At 34.7% G+C, this 25,301-nt stretch overlaps 1 protein-coding gene across 12 annotated transcripts in view; it reads right to left on the bottom strand.

The window, feature by feature from the left end:
• The window catches only part of Ogdh (oxoglutarate dehydrogenase Nc73EF), a 208,112-nt gene that overhangs the window by 72,570 nt on the left and 110,241 nt on the right, over window positions 1-25,301 (bottom strand). For 4 of the 12 annotated variants that reach the window (XM_081728728.1, XM_081728727.1, XM_081728734.1 and 1 more), the window contains one exon: window positions 4,689-4,748. The exons of 3 other annotated variants lie outside the window; for them this stretch is intronic. In XM_081728728.1, the coding sequence (XP_081584854.1) occupies window positions 4,689-4,748 (60 nt within the window). Of the gene's footprint in view, window positions 1-4,688; window positions 4,749-8,708; window positions 8,812-25,301 lie in introns of all 12 variants that reach the window. 5 more of the 12 variants (XM_081728733.1, XM_081728735.1, XM_081728739.1 and 2 more) reach the window with 2 other exon arrangements.

Below are 25,301 nucleotides of genomic sequence, written 5' to 3'. Positions count from 1 at the left end.
GGACGATGACGCATGAACATCTAGCTTTGGGAAACCGGAAAGACGAAATTTAGACTTGTTGGTTCAGAGTACCCTCCTTCATTGTTCATCAGGTCAGTTTTTATGTCTTTTTGCCCGCGAATACCTTTTTCGCAGTGTTTTCTGCTTTAATGAGTAATCCTACTGACAAGACCATAAATTTGAAACAGACGGGCCACTGTTCCATCTGTTAGCAATTGGGAACTACTTTTCCGTAGTTCTGTTGCTACTTCCTAAACGGTTAATCGTCCATTCCGTTTGCCTGTAGTTGAAATGTACTTATTGTTTTACTATTTTTGGACGACTAGTTAGTTTCCGCGTAATATTTATACCAGTTTGTGACTGTCTTTCAAAAATATGGCGCACTGACTGACTGATCAACCAATAAACGATTTTTCGCAGAAAGCAGCTCTCTTCTTTCAAAACAACCATTTAAGAGCGTGTTTCGAAGCTTAGTTTAAAGTTTTCTTCCGCATGTTATGGCAGATGCACATTCTTCACACTATTCAACTGGTTCATACGAATGAAAATAGCACGATTGCATGTCATAGATTTGAATTCAATTTTACCCATATACGACGTGACTGAACAGCACAAACAACTGTTTGTGGTAGTAAAGATACAAGTACTCATAAGGGTTCGCACCACCATCAAAAAGTGCTGCTGAAACGATGCATCACCAGACAAAGCGTGAGGTTACTTATCTATTACTGCCAAGCACTTCCCTCAATACATATGTCTCAATGTAAACAGCACCATGCATTTTCGTATCTTTGTCGGAAAAAGGTCATTTATTTTACAAAAATCCAATAAACAGGTATTTGTATGGTCACAGTGTCTTTTATTTGAAAAATTCTCAAAAATCAGTAGTGAGCTCACACTTTTGGCAATTACTATATTTTGAGCTGTGACATGTATATAGAGATGCAAAGCTTGTTAAATCGTCAGATCTTTCATAAAGAAATCATCATAAACATTTTCGTCTACTAACACTCAGTTTAATAAGAGGCCTCATTCCAATTTTGAACTTTTGAACTAAAAGTGCAAAATGTGTTTATAAAGTAGGTTTTAATGTAACTTAATCTGGTGAACAAGGCCACAATATAAAGGGTCGAAACCACCCAGGAGAAACTTACAGATGCAATAAATTGAGTTGGTGTTTTCACTTTCTTTTTAATAATTTGATAGTACGTACGAAGCTTATATATTCTTTTTACTGGCGCGACATTTTAATCAATACTATGATGGTAACCGAAGGAAATTTACAATGACATATTTTGCTTTGGCTCTGAAAAATTTTGCGTACCAAGTTTGAGGGATTGAATTCCACAACAGAAACAAGGATGGAATATGAGAGACTTCTATTCTTTCTGATTTTCTGTATCGAATAATAATAATAAATAATAATAATAATAATAATAATAATAATAATAATAATAATAATAATAATAATAATAATAATAATAATAATAATAACTTAAGCCAACAAGCCGACTTAAATCCTCTTTTTAAAATAGGGTCGAAATTCAATTTTCCAGTTACGAGACACAGACTGTTCTTCGACATTTTCCTCGGTAAACTAAATAAAATCAGAAAGATTCTATATTTCCAATAAATTTGTCCAAAGAGAACTTTTTTACATGGTGTATACATTTTTCTTGATTTAGTAGGCGTTAACGGCTACAGTGTCTCGTGTAGTGATAGACATTCCGCACGAAGCAGAAACCCGACTCGAGGTGAATTTGAGATCAATAAGTTCACAGAACATCCTGGGTTGATCTCAGGCTTTACTTCGGTGAGTCGCCTTGAGATGAAGACAGTACAACCCGAATTTGAAGTGAGAATAAATCGATCCTTCGATTCACCTGTCAATTTTTAAGAGAGTTTCTCTCGTGAAACAGAAAAGCATGCCTGAAGATAAGACTTTCCCATTACCACAATGACATGGGATGGACTGCTCACTGGGCATGTATAGTTATCACTGGTTTTTAATCTATACATATTTTCCATATAGTTATTTCCTCCAAACGTAAAGAGTTGATGATGTTAAAGTTTTTCCTAAGTCCTAATTGTTAGGGAATATGAAAGAACATAAAATTCAACCAAAGGTTATTTAATCCGGTGAAAAGCACTGGTAATATTTTATACTTTTGTAGGAACTGGTAAAGCCATGCAAAAAAAACATCTCCCTTTATAAAAAATTACCAATATACATAGCCAGCAGACAATTTCATTCCGTTGAATTCCACATTGCAAATCAATGTATCAGAGTTTTTGAGAAAAGAGGGTTGGTTTGAACATGACTGTACTTTTAAGGAGATTAACATCAGTAATAATAATAATAATAATAAAATTAAAAAAGGTTAGAAGTCCAATTCTTATTCTTAGCACTTAGCGTACGCGCCTTTGGCGTGGGAGACCCGGGTTCGATTCCCGGCGGGAGCTCATGTGGTTCGGATTCCACGTTAATCAGTAGGTCCACATCTCATATAGCCTCGCTGCTAAAAGGGACGCTAAACTAAAATCAACTCAACAACTCATTATTCTTAGCACTGGAATGTTAAATAAGAAGCATACTATTCCCTGAAGATATCTGGCAATAAGAAGCAACATTCATCTCAGTATGTGTGTAACCATTACCACTTGTTTCCTATATTTCAACCCTGTACTCAGGGTATCTTTGAAACAGTCACGATTTACGGAATCCTATTAGATTTTAGGATTTGGATTTGGATTTCTGGGCTTTCGGCATCTAAGGCCATGTAGCCCTTCACGATTTGAGGGATGACGTCCCTCGGCGAGCACACAATCCGGGGAAAGGAAAGGAAGAAAGGATTGGGAAAGGAAGGAAGCGGCCTGGGACCTATAAGTTAGGTACCACCCCGGCATTTGCCTGGTGTGAATGAGGAAAACCCAGGAAAACCTCATTCAGGGTGGCTGGCCTGAAAAAGCTGTTACACTTTTTCGACCGAGTGACCCCACCGGGAATCGAACCCGGGACCGCTCGCACCGAAGGCGAGAGCGTTAGCGGGAATCCTATTAGAAAAAAGGCAACTAAATTACGAATTTTTAATTATAATACCGTTCACAATTGAAACGCTAGTATCTTCTTGAGGATACGGAAACGGTTGCTAAGTGGCAGAGAGCAATTATCCCGCCACAAAAGATTGTAGGTTCGATTTCACGTCATGTGAGCTTCGTGATTAGTCGAGTCAAGTTTGTTAAGGCGTTTAATATTGTATTTAAGATATTTACAAAGCTATAATGACAAACTTAAATGTATAGTTTTTCCAATAGTTTCGCAGCGTATTAAAAAAAGAAGAAAGAAAGAAAAAGAAAAAATCTACTTCTACCTATTTTTTCATTTTTAATCTACGAACAATTACTGGAATGCAAGCAATTGAAAAACAGCATTTGCAATCGCATTTATTCTACTCAAAGTATGCTGTCATAATAGCACTTAGGTATACGACGAAGTTAATTAAAAATTTTAAAGCTAGATGATTTTTCAAAGAGCAAAATTCAGAAGCTGAAAAGATGCCCACCAATTCAATGTCATTGCTCACATGCCATTAAATTTCAAGTTGCATATTAGTTTGTAAAGATATCCCATCAGTTTTTTTTTGTTTGTTTGTTTGTTTTTTTGTTTTGTTTGAATGTATAAGAGGGTTCCTATAATGCTGAATTCTAGTACGTACCATTTAAAGTGTTCCTTTAGCAATTCCCACGAACGATCTTTTACTTGCAAAAACTAACTTTGAAGGCAACGACAATTTTTTTTCGAATCTTTGAGCATGCTTCAAACTTGAATGAAAAGATTAGTTGTTTTCCGAAGCAAAAGCATCAAAAGACATGACTGAAGAAAGCGGCAGAAAATAAAATTATTACTATTTCCTTACTCCATTGGGATCTAAGCAATGAGAAAAATCTCTTCACTGATGAATTACTTTCTTAAGAATTAAGAACAAAGAATGCACTTCAATCATAATGTACTATACCCAACTGCAAAATGAATTCTGTCTTTAATATCTTATAAGTACGAATGAACTTTTTTAACAACCAAATTACAATCACGTTGTAAATACAATCTGGTTTTTGAAGTAAATCTTTCACTTACATCTAAAGTATATGAATGATCTTTAATTTAGTTCTATTCTACTTTATGTATTTATTTGGTTATTTATAAGCACTATTCGAATATTTTTATATCAATTTTACAATCTATTAAGATGTAATTTTAAAATAGTTAATTAAATTAGTTGAAATATATTTACATTAAATTTTATATCTATTTTATAACTCATTATTACTTAACACAGATGTAATACCTATACTGGCATTTATCAACTATGATGTTAAATTTACCAAACTTATTGGTACTATTTATTGTAACAACTCAAATGTTGCATGCTTTCAAATATATTGGGAACAGCCCTTTGTTATGATGATGATAAAACTGGGCTGGAGTTTTCTTTCTCTCCCACAGGCCATGCAGTGCAAGTTTCAACGTGCTGCTACCAAAGAAATCCTTAACATGCTTTTTATAACTGATAATAGTAATAATAGTACAGTACGTGCAACTACTCACTCATACACACGCACACAATTTACTTTAGATGAAAATAAAAAGGTCAGTAAAAACACACTGATGCTGCTGCTTTGTTACCTACGTTGAACAAGGCTGTCCACTTTCTGCTGCAGTCCAGAGTAAGTTGTGCTTACCACCTTACCTAAAGACAGGACAACAATAAAGTCTACTCTACGAAGCAATACATCAGTTGTTTATCTCAGAAGTTGACAGGATACACTATTAAATTAATAATAATAAAAATAATAAATATACTGTTCTTTAATCTTCTGTGAAAAATATCACATTGGAATATGGTTAAGTCATTAATAACTTAATATCAACTTAAGTTTGATCACGAAACAGTAACTATTGTATGCTTTAAACGGACAAGCTGGAAATGTATAACTTACTTCAACTCATAAAATCATCACGAAAGTCCTTTTATTGGGCAACAGAAACAAAACCGGTAAAAATACACAAAATTATATGAGAAATGAACTTCATTCAGCGTTTAACAGATATAAATTACTTATAATGAAGGTATAACCATTTACTGTTTCTAAGCTCGAATCAGACTAAATCAATTCCAGTTTTTATATTAACCAATGTGTTATTTTTCTTTTGCTGAACTTAGATGTAGCGAAGGTTTTATTAATTTTTATTTTCTATTTTACCAGCTAAAATAGACGGACCAATTCTTAAGTTTACTCGTCATAGGAAAAAAAAAAAAAACTTGGCATAAAATTTACCTTAAGTTATCTGCACAGTGTTGGAAATTTTTCGATGCAAAAATTCTTTAGAATTTACTGATGTACCATACTAATACCCAAAACTCGGTGGAACGAAGACTAAAGTATCAACCTACATTTTCAAGCGCAAGCGATAAAAATTTATAATCTAGTTCTGTTTTGAGAGCACTACATATTTTTGCATTCGCTTAAAACATGAAAACTCTCTGACTTTATTCCACTCAATCTCTACACTAAGACTTTAAAATGAGTTTAAAAGAATAAATTAATTTCTCCTTTAAAAGTACATCAGTAACCACAACAGTGCTTAAAAGTAGAATAACACGTCAAAAAAATGTTACTTCGTTACGTATTTTTTACAATAAAATATATTACATTTTATTATACTTCTTTTGAAATTTTCTAAATTACCAAAAAGATTTAAATAGTGATGTCTAGAGATGTGACACGAACTCACATGTCGCTAATAAATAATGAATATAAATGAAAATAATGTCATCTACATTTACCACTTATTTGATTGTACACTCTGCGACGAAAGAAAATAGCATGCTTTTGTGTACTGTACAATTTGTACATAAAATATGCTATTTTCTTTCGTCGATGACTGTACCGTCAACTGTATCCCAAACTAAAATTCTATTAACTTTCAATTTATACGGAAGTTCTAACCTCTAACTGCACATATCACAGAAGAAATACTGTATTCACCTTTGTACCGCTGCATTTTTTCTTACTTAGACAACACAGTGCTACAAAGATGGATACAGTATATCTTCTTTCAACTAATTTACTGCACTAAAAATTATACTAAAAATTTAACGAAGTTTCATGAATTTTTCTATTGACTTCCAACTTATGTTGAAACCATAATTTAGAGTTTGCTTTCGACAGTACAAAAAAATACTAAGTATTGTCATTTTATGAAATAATTTATCCAATATCTTTAGTACCCTTCAGAGAACTTTTTAAACACTACTTATGTTGAAAAGTGAATATAGAACGGACAGCAAAATTACCAGCAATGTGTAAACAATTTTCAGAAATATGTATACACAGAAACCTATTTCAAGAAAACAGTGAAAAACTGCTCAGCAACTTCAAATATTTGGATTGTTCAGATGGCAAATACAAGACGGAAGAAGAGTTCTTGAAGAAAACAATGATACAAACGGGAAAAAAATGACGGGGGAGGGGGTAATGGGGATCTGAGGACAATTGGACCTTACAAAATAGTATGCCACAAGAATGATGCTTCGAATACTGAACCGGAAGCTCTACAGAATAAAGTTACGGACGGTCATTATAATTATATGGGCGCATAAGAGGATGATTTAAATTAACAAAAAATTGGCTACTTACCAATGAATCCTCCCTTGGAAAGCTTAAGCACTTTTTAGACGTTTCGGAACTCTCAGCTGGTTCCTTCCTTAATCCCTTTCACCTTGTCACTGAGGAATGAACCAGCTGAGAGTTCCAAAACGTCTAAAAAGTGCTTAGGCTTTCCAAGAGAGGATTCATTGGTAAGCAGTCAATTTTTTTGTTAATTACGGACGGTCAGTTTAGCGTAAGAGGGATAAAGGCACAAAAAGACAATGGCTTATTACAAGTAATCAGTGAAAGGTTATTTCTTTAAAAAAAATAAAAAGGCAGTGAGAGCTCCAGACAGCATTTAATGATCACTATAAAAGACACTCGACCGAGTAAATTTGGAATGTTGATGGAAGCAATGAAGAAAATAGGGTTGGAATGGAGGAATCTGAGACTAATCAGAAACCTATATATGAACTAACAAGAGTAGGGAAATAAATTACAGAGAAGAGTGCAATGAAAGCAGAGATCGACAGGGATATATTTAGACAGGAAAAGTTAATCTAGATATATATTTAGAAGAAACTATAATCTTTGACTAAGAAAATGCTATTTTGACTGGAAGAAAAGGATTAAACATGGTATACTGTTTTGAAAATAACTTGTTGCGAAATATATACAGAAAATTTTAGCAAAATGTTATAAAACAATCAAAAAATAAAAATAAAATAAAAAATAAATTCTGAAAAATACGTTACGAAGAACATTAAAACGACTTGGCAATTGTGAGTGAAATGAAGCGGTTATCAACTATGCAAATAGACGGGAAGAAAACAGAAAATGTTGCCAGTTTCGGAATTTAGTTAGTATTCTAAAAGAAGGCACGAAAACAAACTTGAGAAAGCTACAAAGAAATGGTGAAAAGAACCGTTCAGAAGATGATTGGGGTTCAACGTAACAGAAAATTCAATTTGTTCAAGATCACCCGAAAATGTCTATAAGGTATCTTACATATCTTTCGGAAGAAAGAAAAAAATCCTTGAGTGTATTCAAAATCCTTTCTTCGGAGAAAAATGCAATTATGCAGTTATGAATCAATTTATATCCGTTATGAAGTTTCTTTTGTAAAAGCGCCTTAAAATTCAAGGGAAGGTATCTCTATATATTTGAAACTGCAAACAACGTTACACTGTGTCTGTCATTAATACAATAATTTAACTATTAATTTCTTAACATCATGATTCATGATAAAAATTGTACCCTTAAATACTTCTAAAGTGTTCCGAACTCTGTTTAACATGGTTATGTAGATAGCATACGCGTCTTTGGCGCAGGAGATTCTGGTTCGATTCTGGGCGGAAGCTCATGTGGTTCTGATCCCACGTTAAACTGTAGGTTCACCTCTCATATAGACTTGCTACTGAACGGGACGCCAAACTCCATCATCTCAACTCAGCTTAAAACACTGTTTAACACACACAAAAATGTATCTTATAAGGAAGCAAAGTATTATGTAGCCAGAAACAAGGCAGAATTTCTGTTAACCACTCTGCAAATATAGTGATTTTACTTAATCATTATATTTACAGAACACAGACCACATAAATTAAAAATTATTGTGTAGGAAACTCTTAACAAAGTGAAGAAAACTGCTAAGTATGTCAACTTCTGAGATAAAGTAATTTTAAATTAATTTCAATAAAAAATACAACTTCATTTATAGTTGAAAAATAAATAAAATAACAATGTACACTTTCACAAGCAAGAAAAATGATAGAATTATAAACACAGTATGAAAATATACCATATTTCATCAAAAGATTAAAAAAAAAAAAAAATCGAGCATTCCATTCCAGATCAAGTGTTAGCACATTAGTATGAAGCATTGACAAGTAATGTAAAAGCTATCATGCTTTTCTTTGCAATCTAACACTGAAGTTGAAAAAGCTACAGCAAATGAAAGAACAACCAAGAATGCAACACTTCACATAAAAATCTATTTCTCCCAACTCTAGCAGAAAAAATGAAAAATATATATAGATATATATATTTTGTCTTACCGAACGAATAATGACTATATAGCAATTCAGGTGGATGTTTGTCATCCAAATCTGCACTTGATATTCCCAACGGGTCCAATGCTGCAATATGATGACCTCGAATCTGAAGAAAGACGAATGCAGGGCATCCAAACCCAATATAGGAACTATCTACATGATTACAACACACACGCACACACACATACACTCACACTATTGTATAATATAAACACTAATTGCTTCTATATTCACCAATTTACAGCAAACATAAAAGAACCAATCACCTTTTATTTTCAATTAGCTTGATGCAGTTACAGAGTAATTACACACAAATGAAAGCATGGTGCAGTACGTTTAGTCTCTTTCTTATGTTAACAGCACACAAATTATGTTGCCACTCACACAGCATGGTTTGAAAACTAATTTTCATTGTTATTCTAAAGCTAAGGTTTATATATGATCTAAACGAAGTTCACATCTATAACTTAATTGTTAAAGCATTTTACGGTTATTAACTAACGATACGAGCGAGAAAAAAAGCCACATAATTAAGTACCATATTTTAAAGTCACAAACTGAATATTCGAATCAGTTCTGTCACAATGTTGATGACGCTGAAAAAATTGGGCACTAAGTCACTGAAACAATTAAGAATAACTATCTGACCAGAAACCTATTTTAACTGTGTAATGTAGCAGCTCTGTTTATGATTATACAAGATTATGATTTAAACAGCATAATGGGCTCTACCACTTGTCTCTTGCAAATAATTATCATAATAAATGTGTCTAACTATAAATTTTTGTCAAGTGAAAATTACGTCTCCCAAATTTATTTTTACGAATATTTCTGCTGATTCGACATATCTGAATATATTTATGTGTATGTATATGTATATACATGTGCATGTGTGTATGCATGTTATTTATACCTTGACCAGTATTGAAAACACATGGTGTGACAGAAAGCCATTATCATTTGTACCTAAATATTTTTTTACTAGATAATAGAAAATGAAATGAAATTTTTGAGTTTTACGTCCCACGGTTATGCCGATTAGGCTAAAGGAGACGGTGATGATGAGTAATGAATGAAATGGTGGAATGAAGAAAGTGGGAGGAAACGGGAGAACCCCGAGAAAACCCACGCACACGGTGTTTGTCCACCACAAAGTTTACTTGGCGGGGACTGGGATCGAACCCGGGACCCCTAGCACCAGAGGTGAACGCTCTACCACTGAGCCACCGCGGCCCCTACTAGATAATAGAATAATATGCCCAGTTATCTAACTGACAGTGGAGCACGAGGCCAGGGATGAAGGCATCGAACTAAACTAGCAGATTTGGCTTCTGGGAGGAAGCCTGAAAGTTTATTCTTCTCGCCTGTAAACGTCAGAAGCATAACTGATTTGTTGTCTGTATGCAAACGGAGACATTTCTAAATTACTATTTTACATACCAGAAGAGCCGTGATTATGCAAGTATCTTGAATGTAAGTCACTATAAAACAATATGTTTGGTCAACTAAAGTTAGTTAACTTTATTGTTGGCCCCGTCGAACTCGTGTCTAATGACAGTCCATGGAACAGTATAAGTTTTAGTAATCTGAATTATTCAGTTACCATGTATGACGAACATCAGTAATCTGATCCATATGAATGCATTAGCAACCTTAGACTTTTGTTTTGAAAAAGTTGCCCACGTTTTGAATCAGCCGAAAAATGCTAATTATAAGTAAAAGAAGATTTGTTTTAAGACTGATTGATTGATTGACAAGCCGTCTCCTTCGAGGCAACCATGAGCAGAAAATTCAAATGATAACAGTGCGTATGTAAAGATTCTTCAATACTTGCCTGCTTATGATCTTGCTTTGGCTAATCATTTCAAAATACCCTTTTTAACGGCATGTTTCCTACAGTAAAAAATTACTTTACTGTTCCACTTGCTAATGGTATCAGTAAACATTTCATTCTATAACGCACAGAATGAAAAAGGGACTGATTGGACCGGGACCTCCGGCATACCATGCCGATGCGTTTATCACTACGCCGCCCAGTCCGTTTCCCAGAACAGCCACTCACTCTCTCATTCATTTTAAAAGAAATGCTCTTTTGGCATTCGACACGCTCTTTCTGTAAAAAATCATGTTGGCTGAAACAACAGGTCTTCAACTACAGTAATCGAAACAATGGACTTCTATATCAAGGAATAAACAGAATATACATGTTTATTTTGGTGTATTTATAACTCATGTCTTCTCCAAATTGAATTATGAATGTTTGGGTAGGGCTTCCTACTGTGCAGCGTAGATAGAAATGAATCAGAACAGATCCTAAGATTCTATTGCAAGAGATACTGCAAATACACGGTTGTATAATTACAATGCAACTACTGTCTCATCTATGAGGGAGAACTTTGTAAATTACTTACAAATTCAGTAAGTATGCCTGCTTCAGAAAATTATCGGGCTTTGCATCTAGCGCAAAGTATACGCAACTGTATTTGAGCTTAGCAAGGTACCTCTATTATGTTTAGATTGAAAATAGATTTAGTTGTATTTCACAGTGATCTGCCTGGATAGCATGAGCGATAAGATCTTCAATCCATAAGGAAACTCGACAGGAGCTATTAATTTTTTCTGATATTTCTTCCTATAACATTGCTCAGGTGCTTTACCATCATAGGACAGTTGAGAGTCTAGGTTGTGCGGGTCAAGTAATAGCTTGGAGTGGCTGTAATTTCAGAAAGTGTATACATGGGCTTCACATTTTCATGACTGGCATTTTCTCCCATTTAACTAAAGAACAGAGGCCCCTAAAGACTATGGACAAGAAGGTCCCAAACACTTCTTCGCCTGCTGATCAGGTTTGGCGAATATTCTTGTAATGTGCAGGCAATAAATTATTCTCATTTTCTCTCTCTCTCATGAATTGCTTCTCCATTTTTCTGTTAGTAAAGCCGAACAGAAAGGAATCGAGGTTAACGTATCCTTTTGTATTTAACTTTTCTGACGAGTTTCTGGTAGTCTTTTTTTATGTTCTGTACATTTTCTACAAGAAAAGTATGTATCTGATATACTAAAATAATCAATGGATAATCAAGTGAATGGATTTTCTGAAACATTACAGAAAAAGATTTTGGCAGCTGTACAAACTCTTATTGCAATCACAGAAGCAAAACCTATAAGACAAAATATGAACGAAAGGAAACTAAGACAAGCAATTACATAAATGAACTTGAGACAAACTCAGAAAGATTCAAAATGAATTTCTCCATATACTGGAAAATTTTTAGAGATTTAATACAGTTTCTCCGAGAGCTTCACGGAATTACGTGTGCACTTTTTTCAAGCTATTTGAGAAATAAAGTTGTGTGTTTACAAGAAGAGTACCGAAGTAAATCAATGATATCTGTGTATATTTAGTGCATCATGAGTTCATACCTTAAAATAATCATTTTTATATTTCTATCAAAGACTAAGTTCGTTTAATCAGTCTTGGAATTCTTCTATAATGAAGAATGTCTTGTGAAGCCCAAAGAGATTTCTACGGAGAAATCATACAATTGTATAAAAATAAAACCTAAGAAATTCATTAAAAAAGAAATAAAAAGAAAGAAGAGAGAGAGAGAGAATGGACATAAAATATGGAAACACCTGGTATAAAAGAGGTAACAATTTCAAACACGATTTTCTTCTGAATTGTTGATGTTGCTGTGGTCACTGGCACATCCTATGAGGTATACAACCTGGCCACCGAACAGATGAGCCAGTTACAATTCAGCGACCGGCCCCTGCAGGTTATCGTGAATCATGTCTGAGCTGACAGTTTCAAAGAGGGCAAATTGTGGATGCAAGTATCAGTGTTTCCACTCTTTTTTTTCTCTCCCAAAAATTTCCAGAACATTTCCATTACGTTTCAAGGACAAATCACCAATTTTCCAGAACTTCCACACAGGAAGGTATAACAGGATAGCAACTGTAGGTTCAAAACTCACAACAATGAAATGGAAAGTACAGTAGCTTATGTGGTGAATATTAATGCAAGTACAGTATTAATACACAATAATTAAAATATACATACCGGAGCGTAACGTGCTTTCTTTTCTGGCCCCCCAACTCCCCTTATAGCTACTCGATCCAGCCACATCCAGCAAATGTATTTTCATTCTTTCTACATGACATTTTAATTGTGCACCAAACAAATTTACAAACAAAAAAAAATCTATTTTTCATCTTCATTATGTGATAGTGAGATATAATTAGGGGAAAAAAGGAATTATATTACAAGCTTTTCAACTGAATATAGAGTTGTGTGATTTCCTCATCTATAGACAATCTCATATGAAATTTTACTGAAGAGTGTGTACTGTTGCGAAAATAGACTGATTATGGAGGATTAATACTGGTAAAGAGCACAGTTTCTGGAGGATAGTGCTAGTGAAGACAGCATCCAAACATGGGTTGACAGACTAATGGAGGAAAGAAGAGAGAAGTTCTCCCAGCTAACCACTGTTGGGAGAAGAAAGTCCACCAACCACTCACACATGCAGGATCATGACAAATTATTATTCAGCACAAAAACAGGAATAGCAAACAAAAATAGCAATCAATTAAAATCTTCATTATGAAAAATCTGACATTTTTCTGTAAATTTCAAAGACAGAACTGCATTTTCAAGGACATTTCCAGGATAAAATCAGTTCAAGGACATTTCCAGGACAAGTGGGAACCCTGAAGTATGGTTGGAGCTTCCGTGACGAAAGTAGTGGAAAAGTTTGGTGTATTAAGAGGCACAGTCTCGAAGATCATAATTGCCTACGAGTGTTCCGGAAAAACCGCATCAGTGAAGCACTAGCATGGACGCAAGTGTGTGCTGCGTGACAGAGAAGCTCATTGGGTAAGATTGTGACCAAGCAGAAGATCACCATGGTGCCAAAAGTCACAGCTGAGCTGAATGGAGCAATTACAAACCTTGTTAGCGTCTAAACAGTCAGAACAGAACTCCACAAGCAGGGTATTTATGGCAGATCTGCAATTCCCAAACTACTCGTGACTGTTGACCATGCTGCTATAGACAGTTGTGCAATGCCCATAAGAACTGGACAATGTAGTAGTGGAAGACCGGCATTTGGTCAGATGAATCTTTCTTTACATTGTTTCCAACTGCTAACCGAGTTTACGTGTGGAGAACGCCAGCACAAGCGTACGATACAGACTGTCTCTTACCAAGAGTGAAGCCTTGCGGTGGGCTGCCAAGTCCTCGTATTCTGCCGGACCCATCATCACCCTACATGAGCATGTCACCGCCAAGGACTACGTAACCATTTTGAGTAACCAGCTACATCCCATGGTGAAAACCTTGTTCCCAGATGGTAATGCTGTGTTTCAAGATGACAGAGCCCCTGTTCATAGGACTCACATAGTCTAGGACTGGTTGGATGAGCACGGAAATGAAGTGTCACAGCTGCCATGGCCTCACAATCGCCAAACCTCAATATCATTGAGTCCTTGTGATCAGTTTGGAGGTAAAGGTGCAAGCCCGCTACCCACCACCATCGTCTCTACAACAACTTACAACGGATTTGGCGGAAAATGGTACATCCCTTTGACAACCATATGCAACCTGTATTTCTCCATTCCTCGTCGACTGCAGGCCGTTCTGTGTGCTAGAGATGGTCCTACTTGCTATTAATAAAGGTAATGTGAAATTTTTCAAGTGTTTCCATATTTTTGTGCATCCACTGTATATTAATGGACAGCGAAAAAGTGTTATCTAAGGGCGAAAAGAGGTCGATTTGGATAAAAGGAAGTAATGCTGCTAATAAAGAAAGTTGACTGAGGCGAAGCGCTTGTATTGTGAACAACTTTCTGACATTCGGAATACTGTATAGGACGATAAATTCACTCGAAGAGTAGGAAACTTAACTCCGCGATAGGAAAGGAAAGTTCTGAAGCTAAAAGGTGGTTAAACGTAACTTGCACAGTTGTTATACAACTTTCGAAACCATATGCGTAAATCTACACTGTCAAGAGATATGATACTGTAACAGACTTCGTTATACGAAGTGCAAACGTCAGCCATGATCTCGGCTCGACACACGGAGGGACGCATGGCCTAGGACAAGATGTGTGTGATCTGGAAGGAGGAATGGCAATAAGTGATCTTCAGTAACGAAAATATATGATGGTTGATATATTACTGCCACAACAACATGGAAGACGAAAGAACTTTCTCTACGCGACAAGGGAAAACAATCTCTACTGGTATGAAAAGACTGGGGTTATTACGGCATAATGAATCTCGCCTTTCTTGTGTTTCGTATGACTGAAGCAATATAACGAACGGTATTAACATATCTTACAATTTACCATGTAAAAAGCTACTACAGATTAGATGTTTCAACAGGGTAAAATCACTAAGACAAGTAGAGACTGGTTTCTCGAGGAGGTGTACATATCCTGCAATATAAATCGGAGTTTTAAAGAACCTTTCGCGCATTTATGTCGTTTGATGTACGCCAACGGCAATGTCATGAATTTGAAGGGTGCAAATGGCATATTGGTAGAGGATTTCAGGTGAAGTTATGCCATGATTCCTTCCTTGATTATTACAAATCGCCGCCTTATTTTGCAACAGTACACGTTGCATTTTTATCACGTTCCATTTCTCGTATTTAGCTTCCCTTGGAAATGACAAACATATGCTATTTACACGTGTCTCTTTTGTGCATTTATGCATATTATTCGTTAGGGTTTGAATGTCTAATAAAAGGTAGTATTTGCAGAGTACTATTTTGCAACGCTGCCAGCCACTTTTCCCAAATGGGCATTATTTGCCTGCACAAATTTTAGAGGAATATTTAATATTTGAAAGTATAAGAGCCGCTTACTAAAATCAGAAACTATTTATACCTTTTAAGATACACTTTTTTCTGACTTATTCAGTACATTTTTGAAAATTACTCACTTAATAATAAAATCCAGACTCAAATTTTGATGACTGGTTTAAAAAAAAAAATAATAATTTTATAATCAGATAGCTTCTTCGCTCGTTTTAACCAATGTAAGTTTAAAAAGAAATGCAAATTCAGAATGATTATTATTATCCACATTCTGAATTTTCCCCGATCTTCAGGCTTAAATACCTCAGATTACAAGGAAACAAACTGCATTTGGCTTAAATGACGCCTTCCAAATACCTAACAGTGAAAGTCAATTATGATACTCAAATTAGCTTGATCAGTAGAAAGTGAAGAATTCGGCTTAAAAGAGACCAATTCTTATTAGTGGCGATGATGGAAGAATGCTTTGTTTTTCGTACAAAGAGTAAACCAACATGAAGCTAGGGCGTTAACTGAAATATGAACAATATGACTTCCCGCAACTGAAAGCACTTTTGTATTATTTATTGGTATTGATGTTGTAAACACACAGAAGGCTTTAAACCAGTATTATTTTCTTCTAAAATGGTCATGCTACCGTTTTCAAAAAATTTTTATTGGATGATTCGATGTGGAATGATCTTTCTATGTTTACTTAGTGCGGTGGAAATTTAATTCTTGGATGTTAATTTAAAAAGCCTTGATAAGAGTAACCCAACCACTTTGTTCACAAAGACAAACACAAATTATAATCAATCATTTTGTATGTGTGAATGGGGTGCTAAACAGATAAACAGGTTTTACTAATAAACACGCATATTGAAAATTAGCAATACTTAATATAAGTGACGAACAACACTACCCAAAGGTTTGACACTAGTGTGAACTACCCCTCAAGTACGATCTAAATTATTTAACCCATCTTGATGTTGAGTAAACATAGTCACAATACTATGACAGAAGGAAAGAACTTAATGATTAAGTAACTCTACATAATCTGTATCATTAAAATATAATGTGAAATTAAACGCGCTTTGGATTTTAATTCCAGTATTGTATACAAAGTCAGAATCTACTATCAAAACAATCATTAGGAAAAAAATTCCTTTATGCTATATGGTATGCATCATCCTTTGTATACCGAACATAAAAAGAATCTGTATATTTAAAGAAATCTTGGATTCAAAATGAATATGTATAATGATATGAGAATTTCAATAGGAAACCGATCTTAGAATTATTTTTTCTTTCTTCAATTCGAATATAAACCCAATAAGATTCTTCAGTTGTCAAATATATACAGACTGTCAGGTAAACCAATTCTGGATAGCGCCACACGAACAATGATACACTTTTGTTTCATTCAAGTTATGTTACACAAACCTTTCTCACGCCGAGATGAATCTTTCTATAACATTCATCAAAGCGGTTTAGTTCTTTTGAAATTATGTAATACGCAAAGTTATACATTAATTTACTCATATAGATCAGATAACGCATAAATGCAAACTTTTAGTATATACTAACTTATGCTATTTTGAATTAAACATTTAACTTCTACTGTTAATATATTTGATGAGTACTCTTCTTGTATTTGCTCAATAGCGACAAAATATCTCTGTTATACTGCTCAGAAGTGGCTGTGATTGTATCGTTATGTTCGTTCTCAAAATAATAGAACTCTTATCACAGAGGCATGACTCTCTGCATACCACACAGTAACCTTGAAACTGTGCAATGGCGTTTCATGCAACAGTTGCGGATTTTATCTAACCCAGAATCGACAGTTTTGTTTATTGACATAACGACTGAGATGGAAATAAGAGTCATTGGACGTGATAAGATGTTGCACAAAATCATTGCCTTTGCTGAATAGTCAATCATAGAATGTGGTTCGTTGAGCCTTATCTTGGTCAAACAATTTATCTCGGCTTCGGCTTACATGGCTACAGCTGTAAGTTCTTTTTAAAGATTCGCCGTACACTAATATGTAGAATATGCACTTGTTGACGACACAATTGCTAGGTTGACTTCTAGATACACATTCCATGTTTATTACACTATGAGACACTCGAAGTCCAAAGGGGACCGTTTTTTGTTTGAGTTTGTAGTCTCACGAAAGTTGTGAACACAGCACGCTGTACAATCTTTCGGGATGGCCCTATCTGTTTCTTAAAGTGTTATCTGAAACGCCGTTGTGCTGTAATGATGAATATTCCACTACTCAAGAACGCCCCCACAAAGTATGAAATTTAAACAGCGGTCCACATCACGATGATTTACTGCAACAATGAAAGAAGCGTGTATCAGTAACTACCATCTTTACACTTCCTACTTCCTGTTAAGCTATATGAAAACATGCCCGCAGTAGTCAAAATATAAATATGTCACGTCAATATGCCTTACCCTGTATAACTTTAGAATAGCCTACATACGAAACTTACCACAGACCTCATTAGTGAAGGAAAACTATCTTTAGATCGTTCTTGTTCATTGGGAAGCATTATGTAACCAGTGTCGAACATTAAAGCTCAATAACAACATCTATGACAAAACAATTCAGAAGTACAAAATGCATACAATGAAATCAAAACTTTTTACTTTTTTTCCACTACAACCAAAGCATTTAACCCATCCTAAACCCCAGCAATGTAATTAAATGCAGGAATTCAAGGTTTCGATTTTAATGAATCTCCACACAGACTTCTGTCCGTACTATACATCTGAAATCTCCTACCAGCAATGAAACTCGCAATATTAGGCAATTTTCCATGAAAAACTAATTAAATGAACACGAAAGAGATTAGGGTTCGAGTCCCTTTTAATCCAGCGTTATTTATTTTATAATGTTATTTCTACAATACATAGGTTACCTCACAGAGAACAGTAATATCCTTGCAGTTATAGTTTATTCTGAGTAAATAAACATATGATAAATTCTCAGTACGTTTGAATGTGCTCAGCAAAATATATTATTCTTTCCTACTCAGAATAATCGATGTCACAACCTGATATTTTATGATTTATTTAAAACTACTGTATCTTATGCATTTTCAATATACTCAATACCTCCTTCTGTATGTCTGATAATTCCAATTATGATCGTAAAAATAATCATCATCATCAAGTATTCCTTCAGTTTATACTTTTTCGAATACAATTTTGTAATTAAAAGTCTACTTTAAAGTTTCCTTTAATCTTTATTTTAACGTTTCCCGGGTTACGTGTAAAAATGTAAAAGTGTAAAAATCTTACTAGAATGTTTCATGGGTCGTATGACATCAGCCATAGAGCGAATGATATTAACATCTGCTGCAGTTTGCCGTGTGAAATGCTGCTACACTTCGGTTGGATATTTCTACAGATTGGATATTTCAACAGGACAATGAAACTATCTACGTTACTGGAACAACTTGAGACTGGTTTCTGGAGAAGTATGTACACTCATGTCCAAAATGATTGTCGCATATCTATAATTGTCTTCTTGTAAGAATATAATTCGATAATGATTTTGCAGGGTACTTTTTAATACTGATACTATGTGTATAATCGGGAAATGTATATTTGTGGTAAATTTCATAGGAAAAGAAATATAAAGACGAAAATTTGAGTAAAACAAAATGTTAAATGGACAAGAAAGTTTTATTTTAGTTTTAGTTTTATTGTTCTTATTTACTACTCTTTTGACATGAAATTTGCCACATACATGTCTTTGCCGATTATACACATACTAACATTATAAGAAATACCGGGCGAATTCGTTATCGAATTTTATTCCTACAACATATAGACATGCGACCAGTAACGTAGCGTGAAATTTTAAAATGGGTAGGCTGAAATTAGATTCGTAGCTAGAGGGTGGCTAGAAGGGGCCCAGTCCCCTCAAACTTGCAATTGTTTGTTGTATGTATAAATAAATGTAAAGTGAATTCAAGTTACCTCTTCTCCCCTCCCACACACAAAAACGATTCCGCTCTGATTAAAACGATCACGTCTTATTGTTCTAACTATGGACCTGGCTATAATGCTTGATAGAAAAATGGTAATTCATGCAATATGTTCATCATATAATGCAAGAAATAGTATAAGAGTGGTTCTGCTTCATACTCTCCTTACATACACGGTTCCAATTTATTAGACAGTCAATAGATTACTAAAAAATTCCAATCAATTATTTAAAGAATGTAACAAATGAAGTAATAAGAATTTCATATACTGTTTCAAAGAAACAAAGAAAACCGGATATACGGCTATATTGTAAATTCCCGAAATCATACACACAAACCTAACCACTTCACCCACAACAACACACATCAGCATACTACCGGAAAACAGTGGAGCAGCAGCTCACAGTTAATTGATGATTTTTACAGAAAAATATACTTTTAGATTGAAAGTATGATTAAAAAAAAAAAAGAAAAAAAGAAACTATACCTCATGTGAGTATAGTATCGATCAGTATCGATCTTCGTAAAACTTACGGATAGCAACGCAACGTAAAAAAAAAAAAAAAAAAAAAAAAATGCAAGCAATTATAACTGCTATTATTACTAACTAAAATGCAAATTTATTTTACGCTGTGATAACGCAAACCAGTACGCAATAAGGTCCCTGATATATTAATACTATTCATAATAACATAACATTTTTACTTTTTTTTTTTTTTGTTTTGTTGTTTTGTTTTGTTTTGTTAAAACTTCTTACTGACACCCGAAAGGCTAGCCTTTCGTCACCATTCGTCTACGTTCGTCGCATCGTGTTGATTTGTGAATAGCTTAAATAGTTTTCGTCTGATGAGGGTGGCGGGAAAGTGATTGTCACCGCCCCATTTTTCTAATTCCATGAGAAAAGCGGAAGGCTAGCGGCCAATAGCCTTCAATGTGTTCTTGCAGAAGCTTCGCTTCAACTCGCTTGATGTTAAAGCAGTGTTTTATAAAATAAATCCATTTTAATAAAATTAATTGTATCACTCGCTTGATGTTTAAGCAGCGTTTTATAAAATAAATCCATTTTAATAAAATTAATTGTATCAATGTCCAAAAGCAACATTTCAAGCTGATGTATAAATAAGTGGATAGGCTAAGCCTTATAGCCTTAATGGACACTACGTCCCTGCATGCGACAATAATTTTGGACATGAGTGTACATGTCCTGCGTATCCCAACGCCCTGGATATAAATCCGATTTAAAAACAGAGGTATTTTATGTTGTTTAGTGTACGCCAATGGCAATAAGAGTTTGACAATCGTGTACGCCATTCCTCAAGTATGATCATATTTTGACGTTAAGTAATCATAAATACAGTGGCAGAAGGGAATAATTTATAATAGTACTTAAATACCTCTTTAAAAAATTTATATCATTAAAATATAATGTAGATTTTTTTAAAAAAAAAGTTTTAGCGTCCCTTTCAGTATAATGTGGAATTAAATGTGTTTTGGATTTTAATTCCAGAATGGTATACAAAGTCAGAATCTACTATCAAAAGCATCATTAGGAAAATACTCCTTTATGTTATTCTGTATGCATCATTCTTTGTATACCAAACATAAAAAGAATCTATGTATTTAAAGAAATCTTAGTTTCAAAATAAATGCGTATATTAGTAGAGAATTTCAATAGCAGACTGATTCTACAACTTTCTTTAAGATTCTTCAGTTGTCAAATATATACAGACTGCCAGATGAACTAATTCTGGATAGTGCCAAGTACAATGATACACTTTTGTTTAATTAAAGTGATGTCACACAAACCTTTGTACGCCGAGATATATCTTTCTTTAAAATTCATTAAAGGTAGTTTAGTTGTTTTGAAAGTATGTAACACAAAGTTACACCTAAATTTACTCATATAAACTGTGGCGGATTAACGCATAGGCACAGTAGCCACGTGCCTAGGGCGTCAGCGCTGAAGGGGCGCCCAAGAAAAAAAATATTTTTTAAAAATCACTTATCGAGAAATCGGTCTTTGCTTACAAAAATAACTTGATAGGCTTATTTTATAATTTTAGAATAAAGCACTAATCTTTATTTTTTAAAAGCGCTGTGCAGTTCTCGTGGCAACAGGCAGGGTCGGATTAAGGGAGCTATACGCCCGGGCCTCCACTCTGACCAAAATCTCAACTGGCTACTTTAAAAAATCATGAATATACAATCATCATAAAATAAGATATGACCAAAAATATGAAACATATCTTTCCTTAACTTTCCTACTGTACTTTCACAGAAATCTATTAGGTGAAGTCAGCAGGGGCCATATATTTTCTCTCGTCCCGGGCCTCCAGATGGTTTAATTCAGCCCTGTCAATAACGCTCCGATTTCATTTGCTGAAGCGCCCACCTGTGTACGCACATCGTATTCGCTACCTTTCTGTTCTCTAGTAGATTAAAGACCTAAACAGAGGGCGTTGTCAACTTGGATCTTTTAAAAAATTGTGGAAGAGTTGAAAGAAGGCAAGTATTACTCCATCATTGTTAATTCCACATCTGATATTGCACATATAGATGAGCTCAGTTTCGTGATTCGCTTTGTTCTTCGAAATGGTGAAACAGCAGAAAAGTTTATTAGGTTTATTGTGCACCTTTAATTCTAAATCTTGGACTTGATATAAAACACTGTAAGGTACAAAACTACGATAATGCTAACATGTCAGGATTACAGTCAAGAATAAAGATGTTAGTCCTTTGGCAGAATACATGCCCTGTTTTGCGCATTCCCTAAATCTTGTAGGAACTTGTGCCGCTGAGTCTTCTCGTGACGCTATTTCGTTTTTCGGTTTACTGCAGAACCTATATAACTTCAGACAGAAGCGGGACAATTCTACTAAAACTTTTGAAGCCAGGATCAACTGTTCTGAAAAGCTTATCACCAACTCGTTGGTCAGCAAGGGCAGATGCGTGTAGAGCACTTTCCACAAGCTACAGTGAAATTTGTGTAGCTCTGGAGCAAATTGCAAGTGACAACAATGAAACACCACAAACTCGTAGTGATGCTGATGATTACTGGCGAACAACAGTTATAGTCAGTATTGATGTGTACTATCTGGTTAAAGATTATAGAGCGATTCGATGCAGCCAATAAAAAATTACAAGCAACAGATATTGATATGAGAGAAGCAACAGAAGTAATTGCAGGATTGGAAGCATATTTGCAAATTATTCTTATTGCGAATTCGATGCATGCGAAGAAGCAGCAGTTAACGTAAGTGGGTCTCACGAATATCTGCATGACAAAAGACGGAAAAAAGTAGGAAAACTGCTTCCAATGAAAAAAAGGGGGGAGGGAGAACTCGTGTTTACATGAAGAGAACGATATTGTATGGAGACATTTAACGCAATTGTGGATTCCCTCATCTCTGAACTGTGTAGATGGAAAAAGGCATACAACAGGAATGATAAACGAAAACTAATTTACCCGCAAAACTGGATGCTGTAAAACCGTCCGAGTAACAGCGAATGTATTGGTTCTCTATTACAAAGATGACTTAAATGAATGTATTCATTTCAAAGCTCAGTTGAAAGCGTGTGGTGTAGCCATCAACACTGCATCCGAAATGTTGAAGTACATTCGGGAGAAAAAAAATCGAAACCATCTTTCCCAATGTAGATAGCTATTTGCCTATGAATGTTCGTATATGTGCCAACTTTGAACTGTTCAGGGGAAAAATCTTTTTCCGTATTAAAACGCGTTAAGAATCATTTTCGGTCCAGAATGTACAACAAAAAACTTTCAGCTCTTAGTAAAATGTGTATTGAAAGCAAACTGTTAAGAAAGAAAGATTCTGAACCCGTTATTAGTTTATTTGCAGACGCTAAAGCCAGAAAGAAGAGATTTACTCTAACAAATATCGTACTATTTCCAGTAACTGTTGATGTTTAAAGATAAAAAAGGTAGTATTACCGTCCAAATTATGACATGTAAAGATGCAGCCTATAACCAGACGTAAGATTCAAAGCGTCATAAATGTTTTATATAATGAGATGAACGGAGTTTTTGTATACTGGTATGTACATATTTTAAACATCAGTTGTGCTGATGTTTTATGAGAAGTGCGTAGGGGAGGAGGCGCCTTATATCAGAGTGCCTAGGGGCGCCAGAAACCTTAATCCGCTCCTGCATATAGATCAGATAACTCATAAGATGCAAACCTTTAGTACATACTAGCATATGCTACTTTGAATTAAACATTAAATTTCCACTATTAATATATTTGAATTAGTATTCTTGCATTTATTTGATAGCGATAAAATTTCTTAGACGCAAAACAAGATTCTTACGGGATATCATTAACGGAAAATTCCAATTTTATAGTTCACATCCAATAAGATTTTTTCACTTAATATTATCACAATCTTCAATCTTTTTCCCTGAATCTTACCATGAAAGGTTAAATAATACATACCTTTTGCTTAAGAGAAACGAAATCTCGACTTTCTTTTTAAAGCTTGCAGGAATGCCATACAAAGCACGAAACATATGCTAACTAATATGATTAGAACCTACTATGAATTTTGATATTTATAATCATCAAATCTAATTTTTATTGATGGTACTATTAGTTTATAGTTTGCACTAATATTATATATGTATGTATATATAGATATACAATTATCAAATGCCTAAAAATTTTTTAATAACTAGTGTGCTAAAAAAAAATATCCATATAAAACAACGTTTGTTGGACTTGTCCTGTGAAGTAAACACAATTGCTCATATAAAGAAATTAAATCATATATTCCTGTTTGCAGTAAGAAATTTATTGAGTACGTTTGGTTCAATGAAATGCCGACCCTTAGCCTTGATAAATTCAGTTTAACGTCCCACGTTATAAATTCCAGGCATTTGTTTAATTAATTTATCCAACTTTTGCGAAGCTATGCGACTCCAGTAGCTCTGAATCGCCGTCGAAAGACCTTCACTTTCGTTGGCATGTATTTGCAGACTGTCCTGCCAAGTTCATCTTACAAGAAATCGATGGGTGACGTTGGTGATTTAAGCATCTTCTTCGCATTGCAGATAATTACTGCATGGCTTGGAAGAATGTCCGGGATGATGATCCATTCGTAATACAAATTTGCTGTCCCAAATCTGTGTTCCTGATGGAATTCCATGCCTCACTTAAACGTTGTGAAACACGCTTTTGTCCATTGTTTCATTAATTCGAACTAAACTTAGTTGTCATAAAGCATCCCTAAACAGTGACTACTTTTTACGGACTTTTCGTAAGTATTACACGGTCGTGCGGAAAGTGCTCTTCGGGACGACGACGCATGAACTTCTAGCATTGGAAGGCGAAAAAGTTGGAATTTAGATTCGCTGGTTCACTCTTCCATTGTTCACCGTTTTAGTCTTTATTTTATATATTTTATTTTATTGTTTGGTCCAGAAATATATTTTTTGAAACGTTTACTGTTTGAAGAAATGTTTTCTTTACCGCAATCATCTCCCTAGCCCATAGATCCGAAGGCGCTGGGCCACCGTCCATTTTGATACACAATGGAAATGGTCCTTCCACAGTTGTATTGGTTCTTTCGGAGCGATCAACAACAAAGGCAGCATGATTATAATCATATACACTTTGATTTTCCCGACCTTCAAGCTTATAATATCTCAAATAAATTACCAGGAAACAACTGTATTTGGCTTAAATGAAACCTTCATAGTGAAAGTTTCAATTATGATAATTAGCTTGATTAGTAGGAAGTCAAAAATTTGTCTTAAAAAAAGACCAATT

The sequence above is a fragment of the Thermobia domestica genome, chromosome 10 (genome assembly GCF_964235325.1).
Source record: "Thermobia domestica chromosome 10, izTheDome1.hap1.1, whole genome shotgun sequence".
NCBI classification, from domain to species: domain Eukaryota; kingdom Metazoa; phylum Arthropoda; class Insecta; order Zygentoma; family Lepismatidae; genus Thermobia; species Thermobia domestica.
The sequence above is the reverse complement of the archived record's forward strand: the minus strand, read 5'-3'. Positions and strand labels throughout refer to the sequence as shown.